Source organism: Pyrus communis, chromosome 11 (genome assembly GCF_041283825.1).
Source record: "Pyrus communis isolate YQ-2024b chromosome 11, ASM4128382v1, whole genome shotgun sequence".
NCBI lineage: Eukaryota > Viridiplantae > Streptophyta > Magnoliopsida > Rosales > Rosaceae > Pyrus > Pyrus communis.
Window position 1 is genome coordinate 4936886 of NC_142575.1, and position 22356 is coordinate 4959241.

At 38.3% G+C, this 22356-nt stretch overlaps 5 protein-coding genes across 5 annotated transcripts; 3 read left to right on the plus strand and 2 right to left on the minus strand.

Moving 5' to 3' along the window:
* Positions 1 to 515: 515 nt before the first annotated feature.
* LOC148692724 (uncharacterized) lies at positions 516 to 2844 on the minus strand. Its single transcript, XM_088679585.1, has 3 exons — positions 2639 to 2844; positions 2119 to 2293; positions 516 to 1604 (listed from the first exon to the last, which is right to left on the minus strand). Exons 1-3 carry the CDS (start codon positions 2842 to 2844, stop codon positions 657 to 659), a joined length of 1329 nt encoding a protein of 442 aa, XP_088535711.1. The 3' UTR covers positions 516 to 656.
* Positions 2845 to 3398: 554 nt separating this feature from the next.
* LOC137743166 (pentatricopeptide repeat-containing protein At2g29760, chloroplastic-like) lies at positions 3399 to 4512 on the minus strand. The gene is made up of 4 exons (XM_068483058.1): positions 4241 to 4512; positions 4001 to 4175; positions 3796 to 3939; positions 3399 to 3749 (listed from the first exon to the last, which is right to left on the minus strand). The coding sequence occupies exons 1-4, from the start codon at positions 4510 to 4512 to the stop codon at positions 3399 to 3401; spliced, it is 942 nt and encodes a 313-aa protein (XP_068339159.1).
* Positions 4513 to 7473: 2961 nt separating this feature from the next.
* On the plus strand, positions 7474 to 9791 carry LOC137741981 (UDP-glycosyltransferase 71K2-like). Its single transcript, XM_068481698.2, has 2 exons — positions 7474 to 8358; positions 8741 to 9791. Exons 1-2 carry the CDS (start codon positions 7821 to 7823, stop codon positions 9646 to 9648), a joined length of 1446 nt encoding a protein of 481 aa, XP_068337799.2. The 5' UTR covers positions 7474 to 7820; the 3' UTR covers positions 9649 to 9791.
* A 2957-nt stretch (positions 9792 to 12748) lies between these two features.
* Positions 12749 to 14890, plus strand: LOC137741980 (UDP-glycosyltransferase 71K2-like). Its single transcript, XM_068481697.2, has 2 exons — positions 12749 to 13475; positions 13840 to 14890. The coding sequence occupies exons 1-2, from the start codon at positions 12938 to 12940 to the stop codon at positions 14745 to 14747; spliced, it is 1446 nt and encodes a 481-aa protein (XP_068337798.2). The 5' UTR covers positions 12749 to 12937; the 3' UTR covers positions 14748 to 14890.
* Positions 14891 to 20101: 5211 nt separating this feature from the next.
* LOC137742566 (UDP-glycosyltransferase 71K2-like) lies at positions 20102 to 22220 on the plus strand. The gene is made up of 2 exons (XM_068482473.2): positions 20102 to 20791; positions 21170 to 22220. The coding sequence occupies exons 1-2, from the start codon at positions 20254 to 20256 to the stop codon at positions 22063 to 22065; spliced, it is 1434 nt and encodes a 477-aa protein (XP_068338574.2). The 5' UTR covers positions 20102 to 20253; the 3' UTR covers positions 22066 to 22220.
* The last annotated feature ends 136 nt before the right edge of the window (positions 22221 to 22356 follow it).

Below are 22356 nucleotides of genomic sequence, written 5' to 3' on the forward strand. Positions count from 1 at the left end.
GCAGTTTATCATGCTTGCTGAAGTCCATTTGAATAGGATAGTTGTATGTGTATTGCCGAGAGTGTATCCCAGCACCTGAATTAGTTTGCATGATTTGTTGATGCCATTTGATGATTGGATTCGGTGGTTGGTGCAAACTTTTCACAGAAACAGTTTGTAGTTTAACTTTGGGCTGAAATTTGCAGGTAAAACCACTGTATGAAGAATTGGCCAGGATCAGTGGAACATACGGGTTGGTATGTTTCAATTCATTAAAAGTGCTTGTCGGTTATTGTGCTATTAATTTATATATAGTTAAAAATCACAAAACAGAGAGGCCTGCTCAAGGTGAGCAAATACATAGTTAAAAAAAGTGGCAGTCAACCAAGTACTGAAGCTATATTTACAATTACATACCGGTTTCTTCTCCAGTCCCAGTTAGGACAGAAACAAAATGGTAAGGGTTCTTGCTAACAAAAAGAAGTAAAGAAAGTAGTGACTTGACTCATCAAGAATTCTGCTTCTCTGTTGAATCAGTTCCAATTGAGCCATAAGTGGTCATCGGTGTTCCTAGTTCTTTTCGCGGGGCTTCTCCAGAAGACATTGATGTTCCAAGTTCTCTTGGAAGTGCTTCTCCAGTGGACAGCGGTTTTCTAAGTTCATTTGGGAGTGCTTCTTCAGAAGACGGGTTTTCTAAGTTCATTTGGGAGTGCTTCTTCAGTAGACATTGGTTGATCGGGTAGTACTGCTTGAGAAGACATTGACTTTACAAATTCTTTTTGCAGTGCTTCTTCAGAAGGCATCAAATTTCCTAGTTCTTTGGGTTGTTTTTCAGAAGACATTGATTTTCTAAGTTCTTTGGGCAGTGCTGCTTCAGAAGACATTGGTATTCCAAGTTCGTTAGAATTCATCGATTTTCCAAGATCATTGGATGTTGCTTCTGCAGGAGATATGGATTTTCCTAGCTCTATGGGTGGTGATTCTTTAGAAGGTAGTGGTGTTCCAAGTCCTTTGGGCAGTATTGCTTCCTCATATGACACCGCTTGCATTGCAGTTAAACTAGGCACTAGAACAGGACTGATTTCATAAGTAGGCAAGGCTTCATCTTCTTCATCTTTCGGACTTTCAGAAATCTTTCTCGTTGAGGTTGTCGGGGTTGACTTTTTTATAGATTCCTCTTTCGCGGCGCTACCACCATAGTCTAAAACGCGTACTTCCTTCCTTATACCGAGCAAAGTTCCATCTGCTGATTTGATAGTCTTCTCTTCAATTACGACCGCGTTGTTGCTGTTAAATGGTGGTTTTTCATCCACCGAGGCAGGTTTATCTGTAAAATTTGCACCCTTGTTCGCATTCAACAGAAGTTCTTGATCTTCAGGATGGGTAACATTCCCGGGAATGATCGGTCCCACGTCGAGGTTTACAAGTAATGCCTCGTTTTCATTTGTAATTTGCACTTCGCTTATCTTCTGAAGTTCATAGTCGATCCAGTCTTCATCAATGGATATTGTGTTATTCGTACTCCAGGTGTGCAGAGTCCGATCTGGACCGGGTTGCCACAACACATCTCCTGTGGCTTTTTTCAGTATAAACTTGTATTGGATTGCTATGCCAGTAGGAACATCCTATTCAAATTTAAAAACCAATCAAATTTCTGAAATGACGTACAAATTTATACGATTCGCCTGTATATATACGTAAGTAACAATAATTTGCTCTAGTGACACTGAGTTTCAACTCTGTTGGACAAGATCCCGAGTTCTTACACCCCCACTATTGGCACCACCATCATACCCCCAACCTGTCGCTGCCATCACTACTGCCGCCACCATAACCACCACCACCACCACCATTGCCCTCCCCAAAGCTGTCATCGCCACCACTTCTACTACCATGTCCATTTTTCTTGTTATATACAATTATGCCACTTTTACATTAATTTACCAAAAACTTTTATACTGCTTTTTATACTCAAGACACTTTTAAAAATATAGTTTATCAAATACTCAAGTGATTCATTTTACAACTGATTATTCTTAAAGCATAGCCAAAGTAGTTTTTTTTTGTTTTTTTTTAACATATTTTTTTTATAAAAGCGCAGCAATCTCTAACCGACTCCAAATCAATAAGAATTCTTACCAGTTCAATATTCCATATGTTTCCATCTGACCAGTTCATTGGTATAGCATTTGAAGGGTTCCACTTTCCTATGATAGGTTCATTACCCACCAAGAGGAAGCTCTCACCAAACTTGCACTCCTTGTGTAATTGGAATTGGACACGGACAGTTTCTGATTGCTCTGAGAAGCGGACACTAATCATCACTCAATATCGGAATTAAGAACTCGTTTGATATCGGAAGAGAAATATTACTAGATGAAGAGTTAGTTGGTACAAACTCGGAGCTCATTGTTTAATATGATTAACAGGGTTGAATATAGTAAAATTACCTGTTGGTTGGATCCAAATTCCTGCTGTTTCTGAGGTCGTAAAAACCTGACATGAGTTTTTATAGACGAAGTTGAATTAGAATATCAACTGTGGGAAGGAAAATTACTAAATCGTCGATTTTGAAAACAAACTTTTAATCGGAAATAGAACCCAATAGACATTACGATGTCAATAAAGGTCACTAAACCATCGGATTGGTATGCACTACAGTAATTCCTCTGTCAGAGATGAAGCAACCGATGGAAGCGCTTTCTGTCGAAGCAGAGAGGTGGTATGCTGAACGCGAACGTCGGAATTTCGATACCCAAAAAAGCCAATGTCGGATCGACCCGGAAGAGATTTTGAGGGAGAGAGAGGTTTGTCAGTGTTAGCCTTGGCAAACAAGGTTATGGAGGATCCTGCAAGAGTTTCCATTGTCTTTTTGTCTTTTCCAAAAGGAGAGACAGAGTCCTAAACTGTGTAAGAAATTAGCACTTGCATATATAAGAGGCATGAGCAAGAAAACTGAGAAGGGTACGGATCTGGCATCAGGTTCTGATGTCCTCAACTGATTGAGAAATTTGGGGCCTTTCCTTGGGCGGATTTTCAGTTTTGCTTTTATATTTTTGTTTGAAGTCTTCAATAATTTAAAAAATATACATATTTCCTGCAAGTTTTGGAGTTGAAAAGCGCTTTTTAGGAAGCCCATTTTCCAACATATTTGTTCCAAAGAGACAAATTATATGTACAGGATTCCCGTACTTACTCATATCAACACTGACGAAAATGTATTGATGTGTTTGTACGTTTTGTTGGTGACAATGTTATCGACTGATCACCACTGACATATCGGCAATCTGTTTCATAGCCGTACTAATCATTACAACACGTTGATAGGTTTATACACATAAGATGGCCAACAATATGAAAAACTTGTACATGATTTTGTAGGGGTTTGGGGTTTAGGTTCCAGCAAAGAGCTTGCATCTTCACCAATACACGTTACATGAGCAATGCCCGTCTCTGAAATTATGAAACCGATATCGATCTCTCAGCAAGATCTCCCTATCGTTAACCCTTGATATAAGCTTAGCAGCTGCGTGGCAGTCTCCGCAAACACGAAGATTCTTCACAACCTGAATTGCTTGAGACGGACTTAAGATGATAAGCCCGAATGCAATCCCTAATTTCTCGCTGTGAAGGATTAGGGCATGGTCTTCTTCCTCAACAAACTGCAGTAGATGTGACTTGTTTGGCACGTATCCATTTGACTTCAATCTCTCTGCTATTTCATCCCTTTGAATATATTTCTTTGCACAGAGGGTGAGAGCTATCACCAACTATAAATTCATGAACAATACTGTTGACTTCGGTTGCACTGCAAACCGGTTCTTTCTTAATTCCCGCATCTCGCGTACGCTTCCTTAACCCTGAAACTTCTTCCCATTTCCCTGTCTTGGCATAGATATTTGATAAGAGTACATAAACTCTGTGGTTACTGGGATCCAACTCAAGCATATGGCTACTCTCCTTTTCGGCAAGTTCAACATTCCAATGAAGTCCACAGGCCCCAAGAAGAGCCCCCCCATACAGAAGCAGTAGGAGCTATTGGCATTTTCTCTATCAACTCTACAGCTTCCTCCAGATTTCCAGAACGACCTAAAATATCGACCATGCAAGCATAGTGCTTTAGACCAGGCACAACCCCGTAAACTGGCTCCATTTGATAGAAATATGTTCTTCCTTCGTCCACCAATCTGGCGTGCCTAAAAGCGCATAACACGTTGGTTAATGTCACGGAATTGGGCTTCACCTTGGTTTCTAGCATTGCCAGAGCAGCAAAATCACGGAATTGGGCTTCACCTTGGCGGAGGAGGAGAGGGCACAGACGGTGATAAGCTTGCTGGCGTAGTAGGGGTCGAAGAGAAGGCCTGTACGGAGCATTTGGGCGTGGACTTGCTTCAGCTGCTTGATGCTGGTGCAGTGGTCGATTGAGGAAAGAGATGGGTCGCTTGAGAAATGGAGGTCGTTAGTGGCGGTTGGGGATGGAGGGTTTGGTGGGTGACGTGGCAGAGATATACGGGGGGTGCTTAGAGTTGCCATCTCTCTGTGTAGAGAGATTTTTTTATGCGACCGGAACATGGAGTCACAATAAAAAAATTTCTCCTCTTTTGTGGCCCTCTCGCACTAGCTGCATTCACTTGAGGTTTTTAAAATTCTCTGAGGAGGTTCTACCTTGTAAAAATGCTCCTTAAGTTCTTTGAGAAGGTTCTACCTTGTGAAAACATTCTTTGGTTTAACATTAACTTTAGCCTGTTGTGACTTAGAAACCATCGGTTTTACTTGTTAAGCTGAGAATGCATGACTTATTAATTTATCCGATGAACTATTATGATTGATGTAACCCATGCCAGATTAATTGTAATTTAGGCCAAACTAGTGAACCTATTGAAGTGACTCATTTTGCACTAGAGAAGCCTATGCATGAACAAAGGATTCATTATACCTCATCTAACTACCCCAGATTAGGGGGTAGGTTTAGCTGGGGAAGTTCTAGAAACACTTATACTTTGTGTTGGAAATATTTCACTTAATTTTCTCTGCAGTATTGGACTTTGGCGATATTTATTATGTGCTTTTAGAACCCGAGACTCCCTTATTCGATTATTCACTTAATCTTGTTAGTTAAAGGTGTTTTTCTTCTATTATACAAAGCTCAAAGAACACATCTATTCTACATTTCTACTTAATGTGGCTGCACCTAATATTTTGACTTTAGCAAATATAAGATCCGAGTGAATGAAAAAAAAAAATCAAAAGATCAATTCCAATTTAAAGAAACACGGTATAAAAATAGACATGTTTATGAAATTTATTATATGGATGAGAATTAAGAACAAGAAAATTTAAAGTCAAAGTCTTAAAGAAAGGATATTTTCTCGTTTGAAAAACCTGTTGTGATTATCCTTTTTTACAATAAACGTTCGAAATGTCCGTTACTATATATATATATATATATATATAAGATAATAATAATAAAACAATTGACTTGAAAAGTTTGAAAAAACTGAAATGTCACAATTTTTTTTATATTTCCAAGTGATGGAAAAGAAAGAATATCTTTCACATATCCACCAAGTTTGACAACAATTTTTTAAATGATACAAAGAAAGATGTCTTTGTTCTCAAAGGAAACGTTCCCCATTTAATGAATTTTTATAATGGTAATGCAATGACGTGTCATCAATATGAAGTAAGTACATTAATTAACATTTAAGTAATAATACAATCATCAATAACCACATCATTTACATTACAAAATTTTAATTTAAAATTTTAGTTCCTCCAGTATTACTTTTTTTATAATCATTAAGACTAACTCCAATGGTTGGGTTAAAAGCCAAATTTTTTAACCCGGAAGCTTTTAGCCGAGAAACAGTTTTTCAGCTCCAACCGTTTTGAACTAAAATTTTAGCCCGGAATCATTAAAGAATAAACTTAGGCTATTTTTTTTAAATTAAATTTAAAAAAAAAATGTAGACTATCGTAAATTAATTTTATGAACATTTTAATCTAAAAACATTTAAGTTCCGATAAATATTGAAAACTTACTAAATTTTCCACAAAGTAAGCCTTCAACTTTCCACCAATCTTTCAATCTTGGGCTAACTTTCAATTCACTAACCGTTCAACACCAAACTTCCAACCACATATGAAACCCGACAGGATAAGGTCACCTTGACTGAGTATATGAGACGTTTAAATAGAATTCAAGCTCCTCAATGTAATGATACACTCTGCAAGGATTTGGTTGAGCATGTATAGCACCGAGAAGGTGAACGTTGATGATGTTGGTTAAGCATTTATGTAATAATTTTAATTGTACTATGTTGTTATTTTCTATTAATGAATTTAAGTATCTTCTTGTGCAAAGTATTTTGTCTAGTACGTTGGATAAATTATTGAATGGAGGTTGAATTATTGAAGGCATCTATTCTACATCAAAGTGTGGAATAATAAGTACTAGATTAATAGAAACAATAATTATGACCTCTAATATGCTCTCTTGCCATGTTGAACAATTTGGAAATGGAAAGAAATGGTAGAAAGATAAATTGGAAGAATTGTAGGAGAAAATTGAGTTTTGTGTGAATGTTTGAACAAATACATAGGTATTTATAGAGTTTTTGGGTGAATTTAGAGTTAAATAATTTTTTTTAATTATTTTAGCCGTTGGATTTAAATTTGGGCTGTTATATCTTTTTTTTACCGTTAGATTCGATTATATTCGAACTCAGCCGTTGGATTCAATAATATATAAGTATAAAATAAAATAAAAATTGAATCTAAACCAATGGCCTGATGATCACAACCGTTCAATCGAAAGAGCCGTTGGAGCTTCGGGGAACGTGGCCGACAGGCCCACGTGGGTAGGTCCTGGCTAGTCGGAAGGAGCGCACGTTTGGCGAGTCCACGGGCTGGGTTTGGAGCCCAAATTCTGAAAACCACTCTCTTCGGTGGGGCCCACGTCGATTTTGGGCTAAATCTTGGGCGGTTTCTGGCCTTCCCCTTTTAGCATCTAGCCCACATTTTCTCCTTGGGTTGGAGTTAGTGTGGAGGGAAATTTTGGGAAGGAATTTAACATTTAACCCACCATTAGAGGTGGTCTAAAGTTGCAATATCCTACATGATAATTTCAAATGATCAATTGATTCGGTCAAATGCAATTGATGATGGTGATTTAATATCCTACAAGATATTGCATAGACTTTTCGCGTGGAATTAAACTTTTATGTGTTTTTGTGCGGCTAGCTTTCTTGTTCTTCTTGGCTGTTGCCTTAGACATATCGCATCTATCACTACTAAAAAAAATGGGATGTGAACTAGTGGGGTCATGTGCCCGGTCCTGCCTTACCAAGGAGATATTTTTTAGCGTGTTGAAAAAATGGTGCGCTGTGTAATAAATAACTGGCTGATTTTTTTTTTTTTTAATTCAACTAATTATATTATAATAATTAGTATACTCAGCTATATTTAAGGCATCGAAAAATTTCTCCCCATGAGAAAATTGAGCAATGATGTAGGGGAGAGTCATATAATATTTAAGTTTAAAATATACAGACCCGCATCTTCTTTGGATCCAAAAAATTTGAGCTTAAAGATCAAACGATCCGAACCGTTGAAATTTGATCTCACAGTTATAAACATGGACCTCTCTAAAAATTATAATAATTTTAACCGTTTGATCAAATTGCAATGGCCTGGAACATTTGATTCATAGGGTCAGATTTTTTTGAATCCGAAGGGGATCGGTTCCAAAATATACAATCAAGTCCTTTTGCCGTACTCTATTTCGCATTTTGCAGTTTGATACGTAGAAACCAGAAAGAGTGGAAGAACAATCGAGAAAGATGAAGAAAGTGGAATTAGTGTTCATCCCAGCACCAGGAGCAGGCCACCTTGTACCAACGCTGCAATTCGCAAAGCGTTTGATGGATCGCAACGACAGAATTTCGATCACCATTCTTGCCATCCAGTCATACTTCCCAACCACTCTAAGTTCATACACAAAATCGATTGCAGCCTCAGAACCCCGAATCCGAATCATTGATGTCCCACAACCTCAAGATGGACCTCCGCAAGAGATGTACAAGTCACCAGCAAAGTTCTTCTCTCTTTATATTGAGAGTCACGTCCCAAGTGTCAAGAAAATCATCACCAACCTCGTCCCCTCTAGTGCTAATAGTTCAGATTCGATTCGTGTTGCTGCTTTGGTAGTTGATTTCTTCTGTGTGTCCATGATTGATATGGCCAAGGAACTCAATATTCCTTCTTATCTTTTCATGACAAGCAACGCAGGATATCTAGCTTTCATGCTCCACCTTCTAATTCTTCATGAAAAAAACCAGATTGCTGTCGAAGAATCCGATCCCGAATGGTCAATCCCAGGTATGTTTGTGACAATCACAAGTGCTTTTCAATGCGTGTAACATAAATTGAGTCATAAGGGTTTTTTCAAGATAAGCACATTGCAAGAGGTTTCTTCACAAAGAATTTCAAGTCCCTTTTGAGGAAGCAATTGACTTTTTAATAAACAAAAATCAACGTGTGATATGAAATCATTTCTAGCATAGGTGCTTACGAGTAAAAGTGCTTTGCAGAAGAAATTTCACTTTATCAAACGAGTACAATGCTATCTCCCCCCAAAAAAACAAACATGTCCAATGTTTAAAGACGCGTTGTAACAACATATTTTTAGACTTCATTCCATTCGAAAAGTTTTGATTTCTTGGCGTTGGATTCTTACACTTTGGAAATTTTCGACAACTAGGTATTGTCCACCCGGTCCCCCCTAGAGTTTTGCCGGTGGCTTTGACAGATGATGGCGGCTCCACTTACATCAAGTTGGCTTCAAGATTGAGAGAGACTAGAGGCATTATAGTAAACACATTTGTGGAGTTAGAGACACACGCTATCACATTGTTTTCCAATGATGACGGAATCCCTCCGGTGTACCCAGTTGGGCCAGTGATCGACTTGGATGACGGTCAGGCACATTCCAATCTAGACCAGGCACAGCGCGACAAGATCATCAAATGGCTTGATGACCAGCCTCAGAAATCTGTTGTGTTTTTGTGTTTTGGTAGCATGGGAAGCTTTAGGGTAGAGCAAGTGAAGGAAATAGCCTTAGGGCTTGAACAGAGCGGGCAGAGGTTTTTATGGTCCCTGCGCATGCCGTCACCCAAAGGCAGAGTCCCAAGTGATTGCTCAAATCTTGAAGAAGTTTTGCCAGATGGGTTCTTGGAGAGGACCAATGGGAAGAAAGGGTTGGTATGTGGGTGGGCCCCACAGGTGGAGATCCTGGCCCACAGTGCGACCGGAGGGTTTTTGTCGCACTGCGGGTGGAACTCGATCTTGGAGAGCTTGTGGCATGGCGTCCCTATTGCGACGTGGCCCATGTATGCAGAGCAGCAGCTCAATGCTTTTAGGATGGTGAGGGAGTTTGGGATGGCGTTGGAGATGAGGCTGGATTACAAGAGGGGCAGCGCTGACGTGGTGGGGACGGACGAGATTGAGAGGGCTGTGGTTGGTGTGATGGAGAAGGATAGTGAGGTGAGGAAGAAGGTGGAAAAGATGGGAAAGATGGCTAGAAAAGCTGTGAAGGGTGGAGAATCTTCATTTGCTTCTGTTGGGAGATTTATCGAGGATGTGATTGGTGAGAATTCGGGGTTTAAGTAGTATTGGTTGTTAATTTTTCAAGTTTAAAAACTCATGAATGTACAAATTTTTCATTGTTCTTGTATGTTGATTATGAATTTATCAGCTTGTAATTTATATGTTTTTGTTCTACAATGATAAATCAAACAAAACAATTTTGTAAATTTGTTAGGGAAGAGGGTTTTCGGAGTTTGTGAGGTGACAATTCATCTTCATACCCTGCTTCTTTGTGTAAACATGTATCCAGCCACCAAGATCAATTGCTCCCAATTGAGCACAGGCTCACTCATAAGGTTTCGGGCTCTTCCTTTTTTGCTTGCCACTTTGTTCATAAGACGAAATGAGGACATTCCATGCAGCAATGTCATGACCAGGCATTGCAGCGAAAACCCACCAAGCCTCATCATAAGTAAAAAATTGGAACTTTCCATGCAGCGATAAAGCATTTCCAGAAATACAAGCATGCTTTCAGTCGGGTCGGTGCTCGACGCATAAGCATGAATGAGGGTGTTCCAAGAGTAGAGATTTGGTTGGGGAATTTGGTTGAACATTTGGCGGGCATAGTCGAGGCTGGAGAAGGAGGAGATGGCACAGACGGTGATAAGCTTGCTGGCGGAGTAGGGGTCGAAGAGAAGGCCTGTACGGAGCATTTGGGAGTGGACTTGCTTCAGCTGCTTGATGCTGGTGCAGTGGTCGATTGAGGAAAGAGGTGGGTCGCTTGAGAAATGAAGGTCGTTAGTGGCGGTTGGAGATGGAGGGTTTGGTGGTTGACGTGGCAGAGATATCAGGGGGTGCTTAGAGTTGCCTTCTGTGGTCACTCTCGCACTAGCCTCATTCAATTGAGGTATTTTAAATTCCATGAGGAGGTTCGATCTTGTAAAAACGCTCTTTACGTTATACTTCGTGAAAAAGTTCTTTGATTTGACATTAACTTTAGCCAGTTCCGACTAAAAAAACCATCAGTGTCACTTGTTGAGCCGATAATGCATGACTTATTAACTTAGATGTAACCTATGCCAGATTAATTGTATCGTAGGCCGAACATGAATCTATTTGAAGCGACTCATATTGTATTAGAGAAGCCAATGCATGAACAATGGATTCATTTTACCTCCTAACCTAACTACTTGAGATTAGGGGTAGGTTTAGGTGGGAAAGTTCTAGAAACATTTCCATACTTTGTGCCGGAAGTATTTCACTTAATTTTCTCTTTGGTATTGAACTTTGGCGATATTTATTATGTGCTTTTAGGACCAAAGACTCCATTATTCGAGTATTCACTTAATCTTGTTAGTTATAGGTGCTTTTCTTCTAGTATTCAAGGCTCTAAGAACACAAATGTTCTAATTAATGTGGCTACACCTAATATTTTGAGTTTAGCAAACATAAGATCCAAGTGTGCTACACAAATGTTCTTTCTACACCCAACTTATTATTTTTTATTTTGAAATTCCGAATGTGCCCAATAATTCTCTCTTTACACCCAAAATGCAAAAGAACAAAAAAATAAAATAAAATTCAAGCACTAGAAAACTCCGGCCACCCTATCTCTCCAAATCCCAATCACTCTCAATTTCTACCCTTCCCCAACCCCCCACTGCCACATTCCCTACCGTCCACAATGAAAACCCAAAATATCTAACCATCACTACCCCCTTCTAATCTTTCTTGTTAGTATATTGGTTCTCTTGCCGCTCAAGCATGCAACAACTACAAGTATTCTTTCTAGGTGATGGTGGTATCTCTGGGCGTTTACCAGGACTCTCAACTTCGATCCCATTAACTTCGATCCTAGCTAAGCTTTAGATACGCCAAATGGGTGAATCATGTGTTGGCGCAACATAAAGACTTGAACGTAGAACGACCCAAGGCTTGCTTTCTTTCTAGGTTTTTGCAATGCAAGGTCCATTGATAGATGGTTCGGTTTGCATTAGAAAAGAGAGTTCAAACACTTGAGTTAGAGTTTTTTGCTGACAGTTTTGCTTCCAACGATATGCATTTGCCCGCTAGCTATTATGTATTAGTATCAGTGCAAATAAAGGGTCTACGTTGAAGCAGTTCTTGCATTATGCATGGGAGAATTTGATGAGTTTTGACAATCCAAGTCTACACCCTTGTAGACACACTCCTAATTTCAAGTCCCTCAAAGTTCTTCATTTGCGACAAATTAGAGTGAGTGATAAAGTTCCCGAGTAATCTAATTGTCCAGTCCTTGAACGACAAGTTAGAGTGAGTGATGGCTGAGATCTTTGGAGTTTTCATTGTGGGTGGTAGGAGAGGTGGTGGTGGGGGGGTTAGGGACGGGTAAAAATTGGGGGTGGTTGGGGTTTGGAGAGATTGGGTGGCTAGAGTTTCTTAGTGTTGTAATTTCATTTTTTTTATTTTTTGTTCTTTTTTTATTATGGGTGTAAAAAGAGAATTGTTGGGCACTTTTGGAATTTCAAGACAAAAAAAGATAAGTTTGGTGTAAAAAGAGGATAAATGAGCCTGAATAAAATTTCTCAATTTATTATATGAATGAGAATTAAGAACAAGAAAATTCAGAGTCAAAGTATTAAAAAAAATCTCATTTGAAAAATCTATTGTGATTATCCTTTTTTACTATAAACGTTAGAATTGCTCGTAAAAAACAATTAATTTAAAAAGGTTAAAAAAACTGAGATGTCACAATAGTTTTTGGGATGTGATATACACACATCCCATTTTATTTCTCACACACTCTTTTAATTTTCGACCATCGGATTAGATGAATTGAAGAAGATCCACGGACAGAAATTGTCAAGGATGTGTGAGAAAAAAAAGAGGATATGTGAATAGCACATCTCTATTTTTTTTATAGGTCAAAGTGATGAAAGGCAAAAAATATCTTTTACACATCCACCAAGTTTGACTACTATTTTTCCAATGATAGAAACAAAGATGTCTGTTGCCGTAGTCTTTTCGCATCTATCATCACTACTTTACAAATGGGATGTGAACTAGTGGGCTTAAATTCATTGTTTGGGGCTCGGACTATTTCCTGCGTCCAAAAATTTCTCCCAGTGAGATAATTGACGGAGTAAGTAAGCAAGGAATTGACGGAGTACGTAAGCAATGATGTAGGGGAGGGCCATATAATATTTAAGTTATATATATATATATATATATATATCCTTTTGCCGTACTCTCTTTCGCATTTTGCAGTTTAGTATGTAGTTCAAATTAAGCATTTTTATCCAATGGAAGAACATCACTATATTTATGTGTGTGGTTGATGTGCAAAGAAAGTAGAAAGTAGAAACCAGAAAGAGTGAAAGAACAACCGAGAAAGATGAAGAAAGTGGAACTAGTGTTCATCCCGTCACCAGGAGCAGGCCACCTTGTACCAACGCTGCAATTCGCAAAGCGTTTGATCGATCGCAACGACAGAATTTCGATCACCATTCTTGCCATCCAGTCATACTTCCCAACCACTCTAAGTTCATACACAAAATCGATTGCAGCCTCAGAACCCCGAATCCGATTCATTGATGTCCCACAACCTCAAGATCGACCTCCGCAAGAGATGTACAAGTCACCAGCAAAGTTCTTCTCTCTTTACATTGAGAGTCAAGTCCCAAGTGTCAAGAAAATCATCACCAACCTCGTCTCCTCTAGTGCTAATAGTTCAGATTCGATTCGTGTTGCTGCTTTGGTAGTTGATTTGTTCTGTGTGTCCATGATTGATGTGGCCAAAGAACTCAATATTCCTTCTTATCTTTTCCTGACAAGCAATGCAGGATATCTAGCTTTCATGCTCCACCTTCCAATTGTTAATGAAAAAAACCAGATTGCTGTTGAAGAATCCGATCCCGAATGGTCAATCCCAGGTATGTTTGTGACAATCACAAGTGTTTTTTAATGCGTTTAACAAGAAAAGTTATAGGTGTTTCTGAGTCATAAAGACTCTTTCTGGAGAAGCACATGCAAGTGGTTTCTTCACGAAGCATTTCAAGTCATTTTTCAGGAAACAAAAATCAGCATGTCATATGAAATCATTTCTAGCATAGGTGTTTAGAGTAGAAGTGCTTTCTGCAAAATGAAATTTCACTGTATCAAACGAGTACAATGCTATCTCACCCCGAAAAAGACAAACATGTCCAATGTTTAAAGATGCGTTGTAACAACATATTTTTAGACTTCATTGCAGTTGAAAAGTTTTGATTTCTTGGACTGAAAATTTTCGACACTTAGGTATTGTCCACCCTGTTCCTCCTAGAGTTTTGCCAGTGGCTTTGACAGATGGTAGGTGCTCCGCTTACATCAAGTTGGCTTCAAGATTTAGAGAGACTAGAGGCATTATAGTAAACACATTTGTGGAGTTAGAGACACACGCTATCACATTGTTTTCCACAGACGACGGAATCCCTCCGGTGTACCCAGTCGGGCCAGTGATCGACATGGATGACGGTCAGGCACATTCCAACCTAGACCAGGCACAGCGCGACAGGATCATCAAATGGCTTGATGACCAGCCTCAGAAATCTGTTGTGTTTTTGTGTTTTGGTAGCATGGGAAGCTTTAGGGCAGAGCAAGTGAAGGAAATAGCCTTAGGGCTTGAACAAAGTGGGCAGAGGTTTTTATGGTCCCTGCGCATGCCGTCACCCATAGGCACAGTCCCATGTGATTGCTCAAATCTTGAAGAAGTTTTGCCAGATGGGTTCTTGGAGAGGACCAATGGGAAGAAAGGGTTGATATGTGGGTGGGCCCCACAGGTGGAGATCCTGGCCCACAGTGCAACCGGAGGGTTCTTGTCGCACTGCGGGTGGAACTCGATCTTGGAGAGCTTGTGGCATGGCGTCCCTATTACGACGTGGCCCATGTATGCAGAGCAGCAGCTCAATGCTTTTAGGATGGTGAGGGAGTTGGGGATGGCGTTGGAGATGAGGCTGGATTACAAGAGAGGCAGCGCTGACGTGGTGGGGGCGGACGAGATTGAGAGGGCTGTGGTTGGTGTGATGGAGAAGGATAGTGAGGTGAGGAAGAAGGTGGAAGAGATGGGAAAGATAGCTAGAAAAGCTGTGAAGGATGGAGGGTCTTCATTTGCTTCTGTTGGGAGATTTATCGAGGATGTGATTGGTGAGAATTCGGGGTTTAAGTAGTATTGGTTGTTAATTTTTCAAGTTTAAAAACTCATGAATGTACAAATTTTTCATTGTTCTTGTATGTTGATTATGAATTTATCAGCTTGTAATTTATATGTTTTTGTTCTACAATGATAAATCAAACAAAACAATTTTGTAAATTTGTTAGGGAAGAGGGTTTTCGGAGTTTGTGAGGTGACAATTCATCTTCATACCCTGCTTCTTTGTGTAAACATGTATCCAGCCACCAAGATCAATTGCTCCCAATTGAGCACAGGCTCACTCATAAGGTTTCGGGCTCTTCCTTTTTTGCTTGCCACTTTGTTCATAAGACGAAATGAGGACATTCCATGCAGCAATGTCTTGACCAGGCATTGCAGCGAAAACCCACCAAGCCTCATCATAATTTCCTGACTGAGCATACCCATCAAGCATTGTAGTCCACGAGAAAATATCCTTCTCCGGCATCCTATCAAACAATCTTTTCACTTCCTCAATGCTCCCACATTTCACATACATATCAAGCATAGCATAGCATTGTTCAAAGTCAAGTTCTCATCATTTTCATTCCTTTCGATACACGAACAAACCCACCTCCCAAACTCCAAATCCACCTTCTTTGCGCAAGCTGACAACACATCACCATCGTCATGTCATTTGGCTTCACATTCTCTGCCTCCATCTCCTTAAACAACTCCAAGGCCTCCTCTGGACAATTCCCCTGCGCAAAAGCATGATCATAGAATTCCAAGACACAACATCTTTCTTAGTAGTCTTCACAAAAACCCGCCATGCGAAATCCAAAACCCGCATGACCCATAGAAATGAACCAGAGAATTGATAATATCAACATCCGAACCAAGCGAGGCCTTTATCACCATGCCATGAAACCCTCTTCCGAGCTCAAAATCCCGGAGCTCTGAAGCCACCTTGATCACAAACGGGTAAGTAAAAAATTGGAACTTTCCATACAGCTATAAAGCATTTCCAGAAATACAAGGATGCTTTCATTCGGGTCGGTGCTCGATGCATAAGCGTGAATGAGGGTGTTCCAAAGTAGAGATTTGGTTGGGGAATTTGGTCGAACACTTGGCGGGCGTAGTCGAGGCTGGAGAAGGAGGAGAAGACACGGACGGTGATAAGCTTGCTGGCGGAGTAGGGGTCCAAGAGAAGGCCTGTACGGAGAATTTGGGAGTGGACTTGCTTCAGCTGCTTGATGCTAGTGCAGTGGTCGATTGAGGAAAGAGGTGGGTCGCTTGCGAAATGAAGGTCGTTAGTGGCGGTTGGGGATGGAGGGTTTGGTTGTTGACGTGGCAGAGATATAAGGGGGTGCTTAGGGTTGCCATCTCTTCGGTCACTCTTGCACTAGCCGCATTCACTTGAGGTTTTTTAAAAGGAAAATTAATAAAAATGGTATGAAAATTTTGAGTTTTAATGATAAGAATAAAATAAAGGGTAAAGTGAATAATACCGTAATTGATTTTTTAGTGTAAAAATATGATTTTTCGTTAAAGTGAATAATACCGTAAGCTTTTCGTTAAATTAAAATTTTCTGAGGAGGTTCGATCTTGTGAAAATGCTCTTTACATTCTACCTCGTGAAAACTTTGATTTAACATTAACTTTAGTCGGTTCGGACTAAAAAAAACCATCGGTTTCACTTATTGAGCCGAGAATCCATGACTTATTAACCCATGCTAGATTAATTGTATTTTAGGCCGAACATGAATCTATTTGAAGTGACTCATATTGTACTAGAGAAGCCAATGCATGAACAACGGATTCATTTTACCTCCTCACCTAACTACTCGAGATTAGGGAGTATGTTTAGGTGGGAAAGTTCTAGAAACATTTCCATACTTTGTGCCGGAAGTATTTCACTTAATTTTCTCTTTAGTATTGAACTTTGGCAATATTTATTATGTGCTTTTAGGACCCCAAGACTCCATTATTCGATTATTCACTTAATCTTGTTAGTTATATGTGATTTTCTTCTAGCATTCAAGGCTCTAAGAACATAGATGTTCTAATTAATGTGGCTACACCTAATATTTTGAGTTTAGCAAACATAAGATCCGAGTAAATGGAAAAGAAAAACCAAAAAATCAATTCCACTATAATAAAACAGGGCATAAAAATAGTCATGGTTATGAAATTTATTATATGAATGAGAATTAAGGACAAGAAAATTCAAAGTCAAAGTATTAAAAAAAAATCTCGTCTGAAAAATCTTTGTAATTATACTTTTTGCCTATAAACGTTAGAATTGCCCACAAAAAACAATTAATTTAAAAAGTTTGAAAAAACTGAAATGTCACAATATTTTTTTTAGATGTCAAAGTGATGAAAAAGAAAAAATTATCTTTTACACATCCACCAAGTTTGACTACTATTTTTTAAGGGAATTTTAACGAAAAACTTCTGGTACTGTTTATTTTAACAAAAAAAACTATATTTTTACACTAAAAAATCAATCATAGTACTATTCATTTCACCTTTTATTTTGTCCTTATCGTTAAAACTTAAAGTTTTCAAACATTTTTTATTAATTTTTCTATTTTTTAAATGATACAAAGAAATATGTCTGTTGTCGTAGTCTTTTCGCATCTATCACTACGAGAAAAAATGGGATGTGAACTAGTGGGCTTAAATTCATTGTTTGGGGCTTGGACTATGTTGGTTTTTATTTTCAGGAAATGATCTGGAGAGGATTCTTTCCATCAAGTCCAACAAGACACACAATCAGAACCTTTAAAATTTGATACAACAGCTAAAGTTATTATAATTTTTAAAGTGGGTCTCTGTTTGTAGTGGTTGGATCAAATTTCAAATGTCCGGATTGTGTGCCTTGGTGAACTTGGTGGAAATGATCCTTTCCCTTGATTCACATTGGTTTTATGAGTAACGCTACACTTACTAAATTTATATTATATTTTTAATAGAAGTATGATTAACCAATACACTTGTATCTTGATCAATACACGTGTATCTTGTCTCTATTAGAAAGTGATATAAATATTGTATGAAAAATGTGGTAAAAATAGCATTTTTGTAGCTTTATTTGAGTGTGGGGGTATGCGCCCAATCTTGCCTTAGCTATGAGAGATTTGTTTAGTGTGTCGGGAATAAACAGTGGGCTAAGTGTAATAATCTAACTAGTTGAAATTTTCTTTTTCAAAGTTCCAACCAATTGTACTATAACAATTATTGTACTAAATCACCACTTAGTACTACGGTCAAGTGGTATTCTTCTTCACTTGTAAGTGAGAGGTCTTAGGTTCGATTCTCACCAAAGATAAGTTTGAACCACATTATTGCTAGCTCATTGTGAGACTAAACTCACCCTCTATCTTAATATAGATAAATATTACTTGTTAAAAAAAAAAATTATTGTTAGCACTCCAAAAATCTCATTTTACAATCCAAACTTTCTATATTTGAAAAGAAAAATACACTTATAAAAAATACACTTATGCCAATAACGTTTCTTAAAAAAGAAAGGGTATTGAGACATATTTCCGGCGTCGAAAAGTTTCTCCCAATGATGTGGGAATTGACAGAGTACGTAAGCAATGATGTAGGGGATGGCCATATAATATTTAAGTTTTATATACACACACACACACACACACATCCTTTTGGCGTACTCTTTTTCGCATTTTGCAGTTTAATTTGTAGTTTAATTTAAGCATTTTTATCCAGTAGAAGAACATCACTATATTTATGTGTGTTTGGTTGATGTCTCTGTAAAAGAAGTGTTTCCCTTTTAATGAATTTTTATAAAGGTGATGCAATGACGTGTCATCAATTGGAAGTAAACATATTAATTAATATTTAAGTAATCATCTAATTATCAACAACTAAATCATCCTATTTACAAAATTTAATTTAAAATTTTAGTATCTCTAGTATTACTCTTTTTATAATCACTAAAGTTGCAATATCCTATGTGATCATTTCAAAGGATCAATTGATTCGGTCAAATGCAATTGATGTGGTAATGCAATATCCTACAGGATAATGGTGGTTAGGTACCATCAGCCAGAAAATTAAGGATCCGTTTGGTATCCTATTTGAAAATCTTTATCATTTCTCAAAATATCTCTTAAGAATATTTCTTGAAAATAATTTTTTTTAAGACTAAAAAACTTGATCGATTTGTGATTTAAAAATTTTAAATCTTACTATTTAAACTAAACAATGAGATATAAAAAGATGGAATTACAGGAGAGGGAGAAAGAGAAGAGATGAGGATAGAAAGTAAGAGATGATTGAATGAAAGATAAAGAAGAGAGAGGATTGGACGAGATAGAGAGGAAGATAAGTGAAAGAAAGAACCAAAAGAATGAACATGATTGGAGGAGAGACGAAAAAGGTAAAAGAAAAAAAAAGGAAAGAGAAAGAAGAAAAGAGAGAGAGAGAGATTTGGAGTGAGAAGGGAGGATGGAGAGAAAAGAAATAAGTGAGTTTAAGTTTAAAAATTCTAAATACTCACTTTTTATGTTTTTAGATAATAAACTATATGTTTGAGTTAGTTTTAAGTTCAGTTTTTAAAAATAGTCTTACTAAACAAGTTTCTAAGATCTAAAACTTGAAAATTATTTTTTAGTTTAAAAAGTTAAATTCAAGTAAAGTACCAAACAAATCCTAAACTTTTATGTGTTTTTCGTGTCGCTAGTTTTTCTGTTCTTGTTGATTGCTGCCACTTTTCGCATCTATCACTACTAGAAAAACTGGGACGTGAACCGATGGGCTTATATTTATAGGAAAACTAACGAAAAATACTTGAAAACTTTGAGTTTTAACGATAAGGACAAAATAAAGGGTAAAGTGAATAGTACTAAGATTGACTTTTTAGTGTAAAAATATGATTTTTCGTTAAAATGAACATTACTATAGGCTTTAAGTTAAAATTCCCAATATTTATTGTGGTGGGCTGAGTACATTGGTTTTATAAGCAAAGCTGTGCTTACCACATTTATATTAAATTTTTTGGCAGTAAGACCAATTAATAAATGTGAGTTTCATTTTTATTAAAAATTGACATAAATATAGTATAAAAAATATGGTAAAAATAGAATTGTTGCAATTTTATTTGGGTGTGGGGGCATGTACCCAGTTTTGCCTTAGCTCGGAGAGGTCTTTTAGTGTGTCGAAAACAAACGTTGCATTAAATGTGATAATTTAATTAATTGAATTCTTTTTTTAAAGTTCTAACCAATTATAAAAATTAATGTAGTCGTATTGTTGAAATTGAAAAATTTCTCCCAGCGACAAAATAGACAGAGTACGTAAGCAATGATGTAGGGGAGGGCCATATAATATTTAAGTTTTATATATATATATATATATATATATATATATACATCCTTTTGCCGTACTCTTTTTCGCAATTTGCAGTTTAATACGTAGTTCAAATCAAGCATTTGTATCTCATGGAAGAACATCACTATATTTATGTGTGGTTGATGTGGAAAGAAAGTAGAAAGTAGAAACCAGAAAGAGTGAAAGAACAACCGAGAAAGATGAAGAAAGTGGAAATAGTGTTCATCCCATCACCAGGAGCAGGCCACCTTGTACCAACGCTGCAATTCGCAAAGCGTTTGATGGATCGCAACGACAGAATTTCGATCACCATTCTTGCCATCCAGTCATCCTTCCCAACCACTCTAAGTTCATACACAAAATCGATTGCAGCCTCAGAACCCCGAATCCGATTCATTGATGTCCCACAACCTCAAGATCGACCTCCGCAAGAGATGTACAAGTCACCAGCAAAGTTCTTCTCTCTTTACATTGAGAGTCACGTCCCCAGTGTCAAGAAAATCATCACCAACCTCGTCTCCTCTAGTGCTAATAGTTCAGATTCGAGTCGTGTTGCTGCTTTGGCAGTTGATTTCTTCTGTGTGTCCATGATTGATGTGGCCAAAGAACTTAATATTCCTTCTTATCTTTTCCTGACAAGCAATGCAGGATATCTAGCTTTCATGCTCCACCTTCCAATTCTTCATGAAAAAAACCAGATTGCTGTTGAAGTATCCGATCCGGAATGGTCAATCCCAGGTATGTTTGTGACAATCACAAGTGTTTTTTAATGCGTTTAACATGAAAAGTTATAAGTGTTTATGAGTCATAAAGACACTTGCTGGAGAAGCACATGCAAGTGGTTTCTTCACGAAGCATTTCAAGTCATTTTTCAAGAAGCAATTGACTCTTTAATAAACAAAAATCAGCATGTCATAGGTGTTTAGAGTAAAAGTGCTTTCTGCAAAATGAAATTTCACTGTATCAAACGAGTACAATGCTATCTCACCCCGAAAAAGACAAACATGTCCAATGTTTAAAGATGCGTTGTAACAACATATTTTTAGACTTCATTGCAGTTGAAAAGTTTTGATTTCTTGGAGTTGGATTCTTAGACTGAAAATTTTCGACACTTAGGTATTGTCCACCCTGTTCCTCCTAGAGTTTTGCCAGTGGCTTTGACAGATGGTAGCTGCTCCGCTTACATCAAGTTGGCTTCAAGATTTAGAGAGACCAGAGGCATTATAGTAAACACATTTGTAGAGTTAGAGACACACACTATCACATCGTTTTCCACTGACGACGGAATCCCTCCGTTGTACCCAGTCGGGCCAGTGATCGACCTGGATGACGGTCAGGCACATTCCAACCTAGACCAGGCACAGCGCGACAGGATCATCAAATGGCTTGATGACCAGCCTCAGAAATCTGTTGTGTTTTTGTGTTTTGGTAGCATGGGAAGCTTTAGGGCAGAGCAAGTGAAGGAAATAGCTTTAGGGCTTGAACAAAGTGGGCAGAGGTTTTTATGGTCCCTGCGCATGCCGTCACCCTATGGCACAGTCCCAAGTGATTGCTCAAATCTTGAAGAAGTTTTGCCAGATGGGTTCTTGGAGAGGACCAATGGGAAGAAAGGGTTGATATGTGGGTGGGCCCCACAGGTGGAGATCCTGGCCCACAGTGCAACTGGAGGGTTCTTGTCGCACTGCGGGTGGAACTCGAGCTTGGAGAGCTTGTGGCATGGCATCCCTATTGCGACGTGGCCCATGTATGCAGAGCAGCAGCTCAATGCTTTTAGGATGGTGAGGGAGTTGGGGATGGCGTTGGAGATGAGGCTGGATTACAAGAGAGGCAGCGCTGACGTGGTGGGGGCGGACGAGATTGAGAGGGCTGTGGTTGGTGTGATGGAGAAGGATAGTGAGGTGAGGAAGAAGGTGGAAAAGATGGGAAAGATGGCTAGAAAAGCTGTGAAGGATGGAGGGTCTTCATTTGCTTCTGTTGGGAGATTTATTGAGGATGTGATTGGTGAGAATTAGGGTTTTAAGTAGTATGGGTTGTTAATTTTTTAAGTTTAAGAAATCACGAATGTACTAATTTTTCCTTGTTCTTGTATGTTGATTATGAATTTATCAACTTGTAATTTATATGTTTTCGTTCTACAATGATAAATCAAACAAAATAATTTTGTAAATTTGTTAGGGAAGAGGGTTTTGGAGTTTGTGACATTGAGCCCCCACATTGTCGGATGAGATTTAAGTTCAAATCTCGCAGATGAAAGTAGTTGAATAACATTGCTTACGGAAAACGGGATTTTGGTTATCACATAT